Source organism: Globicephala melas, chromosome 9 (assembly GCF_963455315.2).
Source record: "Globicephala melas chromosome 9, mGloMel1.2, whole genome shotgun sequence".
Lineage (NCBI taxonomy): Eukaryota > Metazoa > Chordata > Mammalia > Artiodactyla > Delphinidae > Globicephala > Globicephala melas.
Genome location: NC_083322.1, coordinates 45,568,539 through 45,583,953, shown reverse-complemented (window position 1 = coordinate 45,583,953; position 15,415 = coordinate 45,568,539). Strand labels below are relative to the sequence as shown.

The following is a 15,415-nucleotide window of genomic DNA, read 5'->3' as shown; positions in this document are numbered from 1 at the left end:
ACACACACTCCCCCACCCCCGAATATGCTACAGGCCCAGTCCTACCTCGGGGCTGTGTGTCCCGTAGGAGGCACAAGAAAGGAAATGGGGCTCAACATTGCAGCAAAGCAGAGCACATGCCTTCCTTCTGCTAGCATAACAGAAACAGGAAGTCGAAAAAGAGTACAATCAGCTCAAATACAGCCTGGAAGCCCAGAGAAGGAAAAGAACATGCTTTAAACTCTGGGCCAGCATGGTCATCTCTCAGGCTCATGAGTCCCAGAGTGATTAACTTTCAGTGGGAATCCCTTTCCCAGTCTGTCTGCCCCCGTGCAACCCAGGACAGTAGGCAGGACAGGGGGGCTGGGGAGGAGAGCCCTGACTATAGAGTCGTAGTCTGAGCTGAATTTCAGCTTCTCTTAGGTGTGACCTTGGTCTGGGCCTCAGTTTCTACATCTGTGAAATGGAGACAATACTACCTACATTACAGATTGTTGGAAAGATGGGAGATAAATGGACAGTGCCCTGCATTGTACATGGCACACAGTAAATGGTGCTGAGTAAATAATCGTTGTTGTTATCATTACAAGTGGTAGATTGGTCTTACCAAATCTCCATTATGCCAGTGTTCTTCTGTAATGCATCTGCCAACTGGGCAATCCCCTTGGCTGTAATCTGGTTCTGGATAAGCCTGAAAGAAGAATATATCTTTTGTATCAAGTAATACTGGATTAAATCTGCCCACTTCATTAGGGGGTTGGAAGGATACGATGGGATAAGAGACAGGGTCAGGGGAAGAACTGAGTCCCCTTAACTTTCGATCTTGCTGAGATTGTGTCGATCAGATCCATGAAAATAAAGAACATGCTTTAAAATGTTTAATTTTTCTGATGGGCAGAAGACCTAAATAGACATTTCTCCAAAGACGACATACAGATGGCCAAGAGGCACATGAAAAGATGCTCATCATCGCTAATAATTAGAGAAATGCAAATTAAAACAACAATGAGGTATCACCTCACACCAGTCAGAATGGCCATCATCAAAATGTCTACATACAATAAATGCTGGAGAGGGTGTGGAGAAAAGGAAACCCTCCTACACTGTCGGTGGGAATGTAAATTGGTACAGCCACTATGGAGAACAGTATGGATATTCCTTAAAAAACTAAAAATAGAGCTACCATATGATCCAGCAATCCCACTCCTGGGCATATATCCAGAGAAAACCATAATTCAAAAGGATACGTGCACCCCAGTATTCACAGCAGCACTATTTACAATAGCCAGGACATGGAAGCAACCTAAATGTCCATCGACAGATGAATGGATAAAGAAGATATGGTGTGTGTGTATATATATATATATATATATATATATATATATATATATATATACAATGGATTATTAGCCATAAAAAGGAATGAAATCATGCCATTTGCAGCAACATGGATGGACCCAGACATTATCGTACTAAGCAAATTAAGTCATTAAGAGATAGACAAATACCATATGATATCACTTATATGTGAAATCTGAAATACGACACAAATGAACATATCTATGAAACAAAAACAGACTCACAAATAGAACAGACTTGTGGTTGCCAAGGGGGAGGGAAGGTTTGGGATTAGCAGATGCAAATTATTATATATAGGATAAACAACAAGGTCCTACTGTATAGCACAGGGGACTGTATTCAAACTCCTGTGATAAACCATAATGGAAAAGAATATATATATGTATAACTGAGTTACTTTCCTGTACAGCAGAAATTAAATACAACACTGTAAATTAACTACACTTAAGTAAAATTTTTTTAAATGTTTAACTTTTCTGTGTATTTTTATAGTGAGCATAATATATCTGTATATTCATATGTAGGTAATTTAATATATGAACATGTATGTATGCATGTGTGCTTGACATTTTTCACTGCAGGGGTGCCCAGTCAAAAATGTTTGGAGACTACCAGTCTGAACAACAAATTCTTGGAGACTACCAGTCTGAACAACAAATTCTAAGGAACACATCTGGGGAACAGGCAGTCTGATGTCTCCTTCCAGATGGCTGGAGAAAGGCAAGGCAGTTTTTAAAGTTAAGTATTTTTTAAAGAGCTGGCCATTCTCTTCTTTGGGGGAAACAAAGTCGTCCCAGATGGAGGGAGGAAGAACAGTTCTGCTGCTACTCATGGGTCCCAGTGGAAAAGCATCAATAATGGGGCCTCTAAGAGTATACCCCATTATGTTGGGTGGCATTGATTCTAATGAAGCAAAGATTTCAGATATAGCTGGGAAGCCTGGGCAATTCCCAAATTGCTCCCCTGGGAAGCCATGCGTCTAACCCACCCAGGAAAGAGCAGCACAAGTCAGTGATACGTCTGTGCTTCATCACAGGTTCACTCCTCACCCCCCAGCTATTTGTAGCATAAGGCTACTATTGAACTTGACCTTTAGAAATTCTGGGCACTGATCCAAGAAGGTAGCTGTGTACCAGGAAGATAATGACCTATATTACTGTGACTAATGAGATTATAGAAATTAAGCCAGTTCCTTAAGGAGGCAGTATAGCATCCTGGTTAAAAGCTCTCCTCATATACATACACCCACTCCCCACTTCTCAGCTGCAGATCCTTGAAGAAATAAACTTAAGCTTTCTATTCCTCAGCTGCCTGATCTATAAAATGGGAATAACTATAAGAGAACCCCGCTACCCTGGGTGTGTGAGATTTCAATAGGAGGATGTGTATGAAGTAGTTCTCATCATTTCTACCATGGCGCCCAGGGGAAGGGAGCTCTTGTCACCATTCCTGCCCAAGCACACAGGACTCGGTGGCTGTGCTGCAGCCAGGACCCAGTGATCCCCGCCACATCTCTCAAAGACTGGGGCTCCTGGGCCAAGTGGCAGAGGTGAGACCTTCTGGTAAGCACAGCCACAGTGTGACTTGGACATTTTTGCAAAAGGAGCAAAAATAGAACCTGGAAGTGGGCACTGAGTTCTGCATTCAGTTAAATTCTGCTGTTTCCTAATCACCCCTTCTGGAAAGCTGCAAACACTGCCACCACCTACACCTTGCTGGGGGGAGGGTGAGCTGCCTGAAGCCTAGACCTGGCAAGAGGCTGGGTAGGAGGAGAAGTAAAAAGCCTGGCAGTGCTCAGGTACATATGCCCACTGGCTACCTTCACTGCAGACAGTGTAGTCTGTACTGGCACCAAGAGCTAAGAGTCACTCTCTAGCCCTGTTCTAGCTCTGTTCTCGTGAAGGGGCTGGCCTGACACCTAGGGAAGGGCATAAAAGAACGTCTACAGGTCAGAAAGAAAAGGAATAAAACAAACACAGATGTAAAAGTAGCACACTCTGGGTTTTTGGGGGGTTTTCTGTTTTTACAGAAATTGACTTGGTGATCTAAAATTCACATGGAAATGCTAGAGACCCAGAATAGTCAAAACAATATTGAGAAAGAAGAACAAAGTTGGAAGACCCACATTTCCTGGTTTCAAAACTTACTACAAAGTTACAATAATCGGGACAGTGTGGTCCTGGCATGATGATAAACATATGGCTCAATGAACTAGAATAGAAGGTCCAGAAATAAACTCACAGATTTATGGTCAACTGAGTTTTGACAAAAGCGTCAGGGCCATTCAAAATGGAAAGAGACTTTTCAACATGTGGTGCTGGGACAACTGGATATCTACATGCAATAATATGAAGCTGGACCCCTAACACCTCATACCATACACAGAAATGAACTCCAAATGGATCAAAGACCTAAATGTAAGAGCAAAACTATAACACTTAAAGGAAATCTTTGGGATCTTGGATTAGCCAGTGATTTCTTACTAAGATACCTAAAGCACAGGCAACTAAACAAAAAATAGATAAATTGGACTTTATCAAAATTAAATACTTTGGTGCTTCAAAGGTCACTCTCAAGAAAGTGAAAAACCTCACAGAAAGAGAAGAAATATTTGCAAATCGCGTATCTAGTAAATGTCTAGCACCCAGAATATATAAAGAACTCTAACAACTCAGCAATTAAAAGGCATATAACCCAATTTACAAATGGACAAAGGATGTGGAGACAGTTCTCTAAAGAAGGTACACAAATGGCCAATATGCACATGAAAAGACACCCAACACTGTTAGCAGTCAGGGAAATGCAAATCAAAACCATGATGAGGGCTTCCCTGGTGGCGCAGTGGCTGAGAGTCCGCCTGCCGATGCAGGGGACACGGGTTCATGCCCTGGTCCAGGAAGATCCCACATGCTGCAGAGCGGCTGGGCCCATAAGCCATGGCCGCTGAGCCTGCGCATCCGGAGCCTGTGCTCCGCAACGGGAGAGGCCACAGCAGTGAGAGGCCCGCGTACCGAAAAAAAAAAAAAAAAAAAAAACCCATGATGAGATACCACTTTACACCCACTAGGATGGCATTACCCAAAAAAGACAGACAATAGCAAGTGTTTGTGAGGACATGGAGAAATGGGGACCTTCATACATGACTGGTGGAAATGTAAATAGCACAAGCACTTTGAAAAACAGTTTGGCATTTAACAGAGTGACCATATGACCCAGCAATTCTATCCCAAGAGAAATGAAAACATTTCACATACAAACATGTGCGCGAATGTTCACAGTAGCATTATTCATAATAGTCATAAAGTAGAAACAACCCAAATGTCCACCAACTGAAGAATGGACAAACAAAACATGGACTGTCCATACAATGGAATATCATTCAGCCATAAAAAGCAATGGAGTACTGATATATGCTGCAATGTAGGTGAACCTTGAAAACTTTTGCTAGTGAAAGAACATAGAAGCAAAAGGTCATATATTGTATGACTGCATTTCTATGAAATGCCCAGAAGAGGCAAATCCATAGAGACTAGAAGTAGATTAGCAGGTGCCAGGGACTAAGGGAGGAGAAGGATGGGGAGTGATGACTTAACGCGTACAGGTTTCTGGCGGGTAGGGGAGGTGGGTAGTTTTGTAAAATGTTCTAGAATTAGATAGTGGTGATGGTTGCACCACCTTATAAATATGCTAAAAACCACTGAACTGTACACTTAAAAAGTGTGACTTTATGATATGTGAATCTCAAAAAATATTTCAAAAGGTATATCTCAAAGAATATTTTTTTAAAAAGCACAGTGTTTCAATCTGAATTACCATAAATGTTTCAACGTCTGGTTGACTTTCAACATCTCTGCCAAGCTCTCTGCCACTTCATCATCAAGTTCATTTTTGGTGAGCCTGGAAAAGAAAGGAAGTGTCGACTCAGGACAGCGCTACCTGGCACCCACTCTCCACTGAGTTCACAGAAGCGGGATCCCAGCCCCGGCGTCTGCATCTTATGCAGCTCATCACTTGCTGAGAACCCAGCAAACAGCCAGGCTCCAAGCCAGCCTCTGAGCCCCACAGACAATAAACGGAGGTTCATTTCTAGTGCAACCCTTCACCCAAGCTCCTACTTCTTAGCCGTGCTGCTGCCGGGGGAGCCCATACTCCCTCCCCATCCTTGCTGAGCCCTCAGATCTCTCAGAAGACGGGCCCACAGAAAGCGAGGGGCCAGTGCCTGCTTCTCGGGTCTCCAGCCGTTAAGATCCCTTGAACACCACGGACAGTGTGTTACTAAACTCAGTCAGATGAAGACCTAGAAAAGCCTGCCGACTGCGCGTTAAAATGTGTTCATCACTTTGCTCCGAGGCCACTTATGAAGGACCCGAGTTCTGTGACTGAAAGTTCAGGAAGTCTCTCAGTTGTTCGTAAAAGCAGGAAGTGGTCTGGATAAAGTACAGAGGGCTAGAAGTTCCTGGTTGTAAAGAGAATTAAACCCTGTTGTGCCAGTGGATGAAAGAATAAATAAGGAAGGAGAAATGAATATAAAGAACATTTAAAAAATCATTCCTTGAAGAGCAATTTGGTAGTGTCTATCCACACTTTAAATGTGTTTCACTTTGGGCCAACAATTCAACGTCTAGAAATCCACCCTATGGTGTGCAAAGACATTACACACAGGTTCTATACATGCAGTATTGGTTGCAGTCTTTTCGGTCGTAACATAAGATGTGAACAAATTTCAGTATCAGTAGAGGCAGCCAGCAAAATACATTGTGAGTGTACATTCAAGGGACACTGTGCAACCTTTAGAGAGAATGAGGTAGGATAAAGAAAGAGGCAGAAGAGCATGGGGCTCAAGATGCTCTGAGCCAGACATGCCGGCTGGCAATGGCTTACTAGCAGGGCGACCACAGCACGTGGTTGAACTTCTCTGGGCCTGAGTTTTCTCACCAGCAAATGTGAACAGTAATGGTACAGCCCTCATAACACAGTTGTGAGAATGAGTTAATACATGGAAAAGGCTGAGAACAATGTGTGATGTACAGTGAGTACTCAAGAGATTTTGGGGATTGACATTATTATTATCCCTCTAGACCTGTGGTTCTCAACTGGGGTGACTTCTCCAGGGGACACTTGCCAATGTCTGGAGACAATTTTGACTGTCACAATTAGGGGTTACTACTGGTATCTAATGGGTAGAGGCCAGGGATTCTGCTAAATATCTTACAATACACAGGACAGCCTCTCAACAAAAAAGAATTATTTGGACCCAAATGTCAACAGTGTTGAGATTGAGAAACCCTGACATAAAAGGACATGTCAGATATGTACAATATATGGTTGAGATATTTTTTCTTTAGTCACTTGCTAAATGCTATTCAGTTTCATAAGAAAAGCGATATTTATTTGAATATACATTCAAATGCTAGAAGTAAAAGATTATATTTAGAAAGCATGAGGGAGGAGGTTCTTTCACTTCCTACTTTCCCGACTTCAGTGTATTATATTTTTTTCAAAAAAGCATGTATTACTTTTCAAAATCTTTTAAAAGAAAAGATTTTTTTGAGGGAAAAAGGAAAATGCACTTACTGGCCAGCAGGTCTAGTATCTGAATTCTCATAATGACGACATTTTCATTAACTAATGTAGCCAATATCTCATGAGGAAGATACAGAGACATGTAATATAACTTCCTTTCCCAGAAGCAATTTATGATACAGGCAAGTAAATAAATAAAAATACGGTAAATGACCAAAAAAAGGAACAACCAAAAGGAAGAAAAAAAGCATCACTTTCAGAAGGTAACACACAGTTAACTAGTGGCCCTGGAGTGCAGAGAGGGAGCGAGGGCTGTGGGCTTCCCGTGACAGGTGAGCTGGAGCATGAAGGCCAAGTCCTGATGTGACTACCTGGGGACAGAGGAGGCTGCACGGGGGGTAGGCAGTTTAAGAGGAAGAAGGGAGAAAGTTCTGAGACAAGTGCATGAAAGTTGGACTCCTCAAGGCATATCTGAGGGTGTTCCGAGGATATCCTGATAGAATAGCTAGCCTTCTGGTTTTCCTGAGGCCTAGGGTGGGCAAAGAAGGCTAGGGTCTCAAACTCATGTTCCTGGGACCCATTCCACCCATTCTGTACTTGTTTGTGCTTCTGGGAATGGCTATTTTCTTCTCTAGGAGGAAATGAAATTATAAACCTTCCTTTGAGGAAAGGCCTAGAGCCTTTACAACAGAGAGGCACTCTTTCAGTTAAGATTCCAGGCTGTGCACAGTCTTTGGAAGAATCCCTGAGACCCAACCGTTCAAAATGACTCTGGTCATTACCAGAATATTTTCAGAGACGCATTCTGCTGCAGGGCCCATGCGAGGCTCTTTCCTCCTTCTGTAGAAATGCCATTGAATGCAAGACTAGGAAGGAAAAACATTTGGGGTAGGTTATTAAAAACACGTCTACATTTGGCTTTGGTTTCAGCAACTAAAACAGTTGGCAAGACTCCACCTGGACGTGGTTCCTGCCTGGGCTGATTTGAAGCAGGAAGCGTAAGTGCCAGCCTCACCAGCAGCCACTCAGCCTTTGCTGCTCCAGAGCCCAGGACGAGGCCAAATCACCAGACTGCTCGAGGAGAGGCCAGACAGGAAATGAACATGGCAAGACCTGGTCACACGGGCTGAGGACGCCTGGCGAGCTCTGCTTCGGAGGCTGACACCTTACAGGCGCCTGTCGGGGAGGCCTGGAGAAGTTTCCTCTGTTCTTGTATGGAAGGAACTCTGCTACTGCCCCCACCGTATTTAACCCTTTGTCAGTGACAGGAAGGACACGGGCAACCAGGAGACCCCCGAGTCTCAGAGATTTGGCCAGAGGCCTAAAGGAGGGCCAGGGAGGACCAAGTCTGTTTACAGAGGTGAAGGGTCCCCTCTTGTCCCAGCACCATCCTGAGAAATGAGGAGGGGGCAGGAATCTGTGGCCCAGTGTCTTTCAGTTTTGTCTGGACTGAAGAATTCCTCCCCAACCCCCAAGGGGCACGGGAAGACTACAGAGGGGCTGGCAACGTCTAGTCTTGATCTGACTGGTGTGTGCACATGTCACATCACAGAGCTGAAAACTTAAGCATAATATACTTAACTGTATGCCTCTTCTATGTCGATACAAACGTTTTTAAAAAGAAAAAGAAAAACCACACACACAAATACCTTCCCTGTTAGGAATGCCAGCCGCCCTCTTTCCCCTGGCTCCTCCTCTGGTAAAACAAGAGGAACACGGAGTGACCAGGTTGGCCCTGAAGACGGCAGTTCTCAGAAGGCAGCAGTTACCTCAAGTTAGTCAAGCTCGGGTGGTTCCTCAGAGCCTCTGCGAAGGCCCTTGCTCCTTCATCACCGATTTGATTGCCCCACATCCTGAGGGCAGAGGGAAGACAGTGAAAGTTACCTCATGCTCATCCCTTATTTTCTGCTCATGGCCATGGCGTGTATACTCAACACGCAGATGTTTCTGCTCCATCCCTGGAGCTGTGGCCTGGAGATGAATCCCTCCACCAGCCCCTTAGTGAGCTGCTCGGGAGGAAAAAAAGCAGTAGAAGGCTTGTGAACAGAAGTCAAATCAGACAGCTGCACAATTAGGAACCAAGTCTCACCCCTGAGCTTTTGGAGAGCTGTCAGTCAGAGCCTAAGCTCACAACTATCCCTGAAATGTCACCTGCAGGATATACAGGTTGGTGGCAGCATGAAAGGAAGGCCTGTGGCGGTGCCAGACCCAATATCCATTTGACCCTGTGCAGGGGTGCCAGACATGCTTGGAGACATAGTCGGTCTTGCATGAAGCAAAGATCAGAAAGCACACTGAGAAAACTTATCGGCAATTTCCCTGGTATGTAAAGAGGAGGTGACCAAACCATGTTGTTCATATTGTTGCAGTTTGGGTGGGGAGGTGCCATGACAAGCCATATTCTCTCCCCCACAGTAGAAAGCCTTAGAGGATCTGGCTAAGTCGAGGGTCTGCATGGTAAGACGTTGGGCTCCCATCCTGGCCCTGCCCCCCACCACCTGGGCGTGCTTGGGTAATGCATAGTCTCTGAGGTGTTAGTCTCATCTGTAAAGCAGGTATAAGAAGAGCATTTCCTCATAGAGTTGTTGTGAGGATTAAGTGAGTTAATATATGCAAAGCACTCCAAACAGTGCTGAGCCTATAATAAGAGTCAGCTATTCCTAAAAGGCTGAGGGTCACTGTCTACAGAAAGCAAGTCTGCCAGGCTCACCACAGAAGTGGGGCTGCCTCAGCTACACGCTCTCACCAGGCAAGCGGCCTGCTGACGTCCCTGCTGGTATGGCTTCTGAAACCCCAGAATGAGAGTTTTCAGCATTTTGCATAAAAAGTGTGTGTACTAGATAAAACTGCATGGTATCAAACTTTGAATAAAGTGGAAAACTACTCATGACATGAGATTAAGTGAAAAAAGATAGAATAAAATTCTGTACAGATAGTTTGACGTCTACCATATTAAAAAAAAATAGTATAGAGAGAACATAAACTGCATGAGAGCAAAAAAGCTTACCTGACCTCAAGTGTTGACAATAATTATTTCTGAGATGATCTCCATTATACTGTTCACATTTTCCATAGTTTACAAATAAAATTATCTATGTCTCTTCTAGAATCAGAGAAAAAATCGTAACTCTATGAAAAGCTGTAGTCTCCTGAATCAAAACCATAATGAAATATCACCTCACACCCATATGGATGGTTACTATCAAAACACCAGAAAATAACAAGTTGTTGGTAAGGATGTGGAAAAATTGGAACCCCTGTGCACTGTTAGTAGGAATGTAAAATGGTATAGCTGCTGCAGAAAACAATATGGTGGTTCCTCAAAAAATTAAAAATAGAATTACCATGTGATCCAGCAATTCCACTTCTGGGTATGTACCCAAAAGTATTTACAGCAGGGTCTCAAAGAGATACATGTACACCCATGTACATAGCAGCATTATTCACAAGAGCTAAAAGGTGGAAACAATCCAAGTGTCCACTGACAGATGAATGGATAAACAACTGTGGTATATATATAGAATGGTCTATTACACCGCCTTAAAAAGGAAGGAAAGTCTGACACATGCTACAACATGGATAAACCTTGAGGACATCATGCTAAGTTAAATAAGCCAGTCACAAAAGAAGACAAATACTGTATGACTCCACTTATATGACTCCCTACAGTAGTCAAATTCACAGGAACAGAGGATACTATAGAAAGGTGGTTGCCAGGGCTGAGGGGAGGGGAGAATGAGTTTCTGTTTTGCAAGACAGAGTTCTGGAGATGGATAATGGTGATGGTTGCACAACTATACAAATGTGGTTGCACAACTATAGGAATGTACTTAAGGCCACTGAACTGTACACTTAAAAGGTTAAGATGGTAACTTTCGTTATGTGTATTTTCAATAAAAAATTGAATTAAAAAGCCTCCAGAGGGCTTCCCTGGTGGCACAGTGGTTGAGAGTCCACCTGCAAATGCAGGGGACACGGGTTCGTGCCCCAGTCCTGGAAGATCCCACATGCCATGGAGCGGCTAGGCCCATGAGCCATGGCCACTGAGCCTGCGTGTCCGGAGCCTGTGCTCCGCAGCGGGAGAGGCCACAACAGTGAGAGGCCCACTTACTGCAAAAAAAAAAAAAAAAGCCTCCAGAGACAAGGTGGCAGAGTAGAAGGATGTGAGCTCACCTCTTCTTATGAAAACACCAAAATTACAACTAAATGATGAACAACCATTGATGAAAAAAATGCTGGAACCTACCAAACAAGATGTCCTACATCCAAAGACAAATAAGAACCCACAACGAGACAGTTTGAGGGGAGCAATCGTGATAAAATCAAATCCCATACCCACCAAGTGGACAACCCCCAAACTGGAAAACTATCACAGAAGTTCTCCCACAGGAGTGAAAGTTCTGAGCTTCACGTCAGGCTCCCCAGCCTGGGGGTCTGGCAATGGGAGGAGGAAGAGCCCCAGAGAATCTGCCTTTGAAGGCCAGCGGGATTTGATCACAGGAATTCCACAGGACTGGAGGAAACAGAAACTCCACTCTTGGAGGGCACACACAAGGTATTGTGCACACCAGGACCCAGGGAAAAAAGCAGTGACCTCTCCTAAGAGCCTAGGCCAGACCTATATGCTGGTGTTGGAGGGTCTCCTGCAAAGGCAGGGGGCAGCTGTAGCTCACTGTGGGGACAAAGACACTGGTGGCGGTAGTTCTCGGGAGTACTCATTGGTGTGAGCCCTCCTGGAGGCTGCCATATTTTCACCAACACCTGGCCCCACCCAGTAGCATGTTGGCTCCAGTGCTGGGTCACCTCAGGCCAACCAAGTGGGAACACAGCCCCACCCATCAGCAGACAGGCTGCTTAAAGTCTTCCTGACCACACAACTGCCGGCTGAACACACCTCCTGACACAGCCCTGTGCATCAGAGGGATAAGACCCAGCTCCACCCACCAGTGGGCAGGAACCAGTCCCTCCCACCAGGAAGCCTGCACAAGCCTCTTAGACCAGCCTCATCCACCAGGGGGCAGACAGCAGAAGCAACAAGAACTACAACCCTGCAGACTGTGGAAAGGAAACCACAATCACAGAAAGTTAGACAAAATGAGACAGCAGAGGAATATTTCCCAGATGAAGGAACAAGATAAAACCTCAGAAGAACAACTGAGTGAAGTGGAGATAGGCAATCTACCCAGGAAAGAATTTAGAGTAATGATAAGAAAGATGATCCAAGATCTCGGAAAAAGAATGGAGGCACAGATTGAGAAGATACAAGAAATGTTTAACAAAGACCTTGAAGAACTAAAGAACAAACAAACAGACAAACAATAAAATAACTGAAATAAAAAATACAGCAGAAGGAATCAATAGCGGGATAAGTGAGGCAGAAGAACAGATAAGTGAGCTGGAAGCCAGAATGGTGGAAATCACTGCTACAGAACAGAATAAAGAAAAAGGAATGAAAAGAAATGAAGACGGGCTTCCCTGGTGGCACAGTGGTTGAGAATCTGCCTGCTAATGCAGGGGACACGGGTTCGAGCCCTGGTCTGGGAAGATGCCACATGCTGTGGAGCAGCTAGGCCCGTGAGCCACAACTACTGAGCCTGCGCATCTGGAGCCTGTGCTCCGCAACAAGAGAGGCCGCGATAGTGAGAGGCCCGCGCACCGCAATGAAGAGTGGCCCCCGCTTGCCACAACTAGAGAAAGCCCTTGCACAGAAACGAAGACCCGACACAGCCAAAAATAAATAAATAAACAAATGTGGGGTTTTTTTAAAAAAAAAGGTTGGCCCAGTTTAAAAAAAAAAAATGACAATCTTAAAAGACCTCTGGGATGACACTAAATGCACCAATGTTCACATTATAGGGGTCCCAGAAGGAGAAGAGAGACAGAAAGGACGTGAGAAAATATGTGAAGAGATAATAGCTGAAAACTTCCCTAACGTGGGAAAAGAAACAGTCACCCAAGTCCAGGAGGTGCAGAGAGTCCCAGACAAGATAAACCCAAGGAGGAACACACCAAGACACATAGTTATCAAATTGACAAAAATTAAAGAAAAAATATTAAAAGCAACAAGGGAAAAATGACAACATACAAGGGAACTCCCATAAGGATATCAGCTGATTTCTCACCAGAAACTCTGCAGGCCAGAAGGGAGTGGCATGATATATTTAAAGTGATGAAAGGGAAGAACCTACAACGAAGATTACTCTACCCGGCAAGGATCTCATTCAGGTTAGACAGAAAAATCAAAAGCTTTACAGACAAGTAAAACCTAAGAGAATTCAGCACAACCAGACCAGCTTTGCAACAAATGTGAAAGGAACTCCTCTAGGTGGGAAAGAAGCCAGTAACTTAAAACAACCTTGTACATATATAGACTGCCAATATCAAAACCTCATGGGAGGCAGAAATAGAGACACAGATGCAGAGAACAAACGTATGGACACCAAGTTGGAGAAAGCGGCGGGGGTAGTGGTGGTGTGATGAACTGGGCAATTGGGATTGACCTGTATACACTGATGTGTATAAAATTGATGACTAATAAGAACCTGCTGTATACTAGGAATAAACCTACCTAGGGAAACAAAAGACCTGTATGCAGAAAACTATAAGACACTGATGAAAGAAATTAAACATGATACCAACAGATGGAGAGATGTACCATGTTCTTGGATTGGAAGAATCAATATTGTAAAGATGACTATACTACCCAAAGCAATCTACAGGTTCAATGCAATCCCTATTAAATTACCAATGGCATTTTTTTACGGAACTAGAACAAATCATCTTAAAATTTGTATGGAGACACAAAAGACCCCAAATAGCCAAAGCAGTCTTGAGGGAAAAAAAACGGAGCTGGAGGAATCAGGCTCCCTGACTTCAGACTATACTACAAAGCTACAGTAATCAAGACAGTATGGTACTGGCACAAAAACAGAAACATAGATCAATGGAACAAGATAGAAAGCCCAGAGATAAACCCACGCACCTATGGTCAACTAATCTATGACAAAGGAGGCAAAGGTATACAATGGAGAAGAGACAGTCTCTTCAATAAGTGGTGCTGGGAAAACTGGACAGCTACATGTAAAAGAATGAAATTAGAACACTCCTTAACACCATACACAAAAATAAACTCAAAATGGATTCGAGACCTAAATGTAAGACCGGACACTATAAAACTCTTAGAGGAAAACATAGGAAGAACACTCTTTGACATAAATCACAGCAAGATCTGTTTTGATCCACCTCCTAGAGTAATGGAAATAAAAACAAAAATAAACAAATGGGATCTAATGAAAGTTCAAAGCTTTTGCACAGCAAAGGAAACCATAAACAAGATGAAAAGACAACCCTCAGAATGGGAGAAAATATTTGCAAACGAATCAACAGACAGAGGATTAATCTCCAAAATATATAAACAGCTCATGCAGCTCAATATTAAAGAAACAAACAACGCAATCCAAAAATGGGCAGAAGACCTAAATTTTAGAGGTATAAGTAATAAATCAATAGTGGAAACAAAATGTAATCATTAAAAAAAAATCCCCATTAATGCAAGAAAAAGGAAAAAAGAAACAAAGAAAAGTTTGGACCAAACGGAAAAGAGCTGGCAAAGTAATAGATTTTAATCCAATCAGTAATCACATTAAATGTGAATAATCTAAACATACCAATTAAAAAGAGACTGTCAGTTTAGATAAAAAGGCAAAACTCAACTAGATGCTGCCTACAGACAAAGATGACAGTGAAGTTGTAAAGGGGGTGTGCATATTTGGAGTTTTGGGGGTTACTGATTTGGGTGGTAGTTGTACAAAGTATTTCCTTTGTAATTGCTTGTTAAACTCCATTTTATATACTTGATATGTATATTCCCAATAAATAAATAAAGTTAACTGGCAATCAAATGTCTGCTGAGGTTGGGGGGGGCGAAGAACCTGCTGTATAAAAAAACAAATAAAATAAAATTTAAAAATTAAAAAACCTCATGGGAACAGCAAACCCAAAAACTACAATAGATACACACACACAAAAGAAAAAGCAACCCAAACACAACTCTAAAGATGGTCATCAAACCACAAGAGAAGAGAACAAAAGAGGAAGGGAAGAAAACAGACCTACAAAAACAAACTCAGGCTTCCCTGGTGGTGCAGTGGATGTGGGTCCGTGCCCCAGTCCAGGAAGATCCCACATGCCACGGAGCAGCTACTAGGCCTGTGAGCCATGGCCGCTAGGCCTGCGCGTCCGGAGCCTGTTTTCCGCAACGGGAGAGGCCACAACAGTGAGAGGCCCGCGTACCGCAAAAAAAAAAAAAAAAACCAAAATGATTAAGAAAATGGCAATAGGAACATACATATGGATAATTACCTTGAATGTAAATGGATTAAATGCTCCAACCAAAAGACACAGACTGGCTGAATGGATACAAAAACAAGACCCGTATATATGCTGTCTACAACAGGCCCACTTCAGACCTAGGGACACAAACAGGCTGAAACTGAGGGGATGGAAGAAGGTATTCTATGCAAGTGGAAATCAAAAGAAAGCTGGAGTAGCAATA

General features: G+C 43.4%; 1 protein-coding gene and 1 long non-coding RNA gene across 5 annotated transcripts in view; one reads left to right on the top strand and one right to left on the bottom strand.

The window, feature by feature from the left end:
• Positions 1 to 10,988, top strand: part of LOC115853794 (uncharacterized) — a 30,318-nt gene extending 19,330 nt beyond the window's left edge. Inside the window, exons 3-4 of the long non-coding RNA XR_009565292.1 lie at positions 1,920 to 2,075; positions 7,792 to 10,988. This is a non-coding gene — a long non-coding RNA (uncharacterized lncRNA). The remainder of the gene's footprint in view (positions 1 to 1,919; positions 2,076 to 7,791) is intronic.
• NOD1 (nucleotide binding oligomerization domain containing 1) overlaps positions 1 to 15,415 on the bottom strand; it is a 100,104-nt gene that overhangs the window by 16,451 nt on the left and 68,238 nt on the right. For all 4 annotated transcript variants that reach the window (XM_060305466.1, XM_030857455.2, XM_060305467.1 and 1 more), the window contains 4 exons: positions 8,631 to 8,714; positions 7,644 to 7,727; positions 5,152 to 5,235; positions 587 to 670 (listed from right to left, as the gene is read on the bottom strand). In XM_060305466.1, the coding sequence (XP_060161449.1) occupies positions 587 to 670; positions 5,152 to 5,235; positions 7,644 to 7,727; positions 8,631 to 8,714 (336 nt within the window). The remainder of the gene's footprint in view (positions 1 to 586; positions 671 to 5,151; positions 5,236 to 7,643; positions 7,728 to 8,630; positions 8,715 to 15,415) is intronic.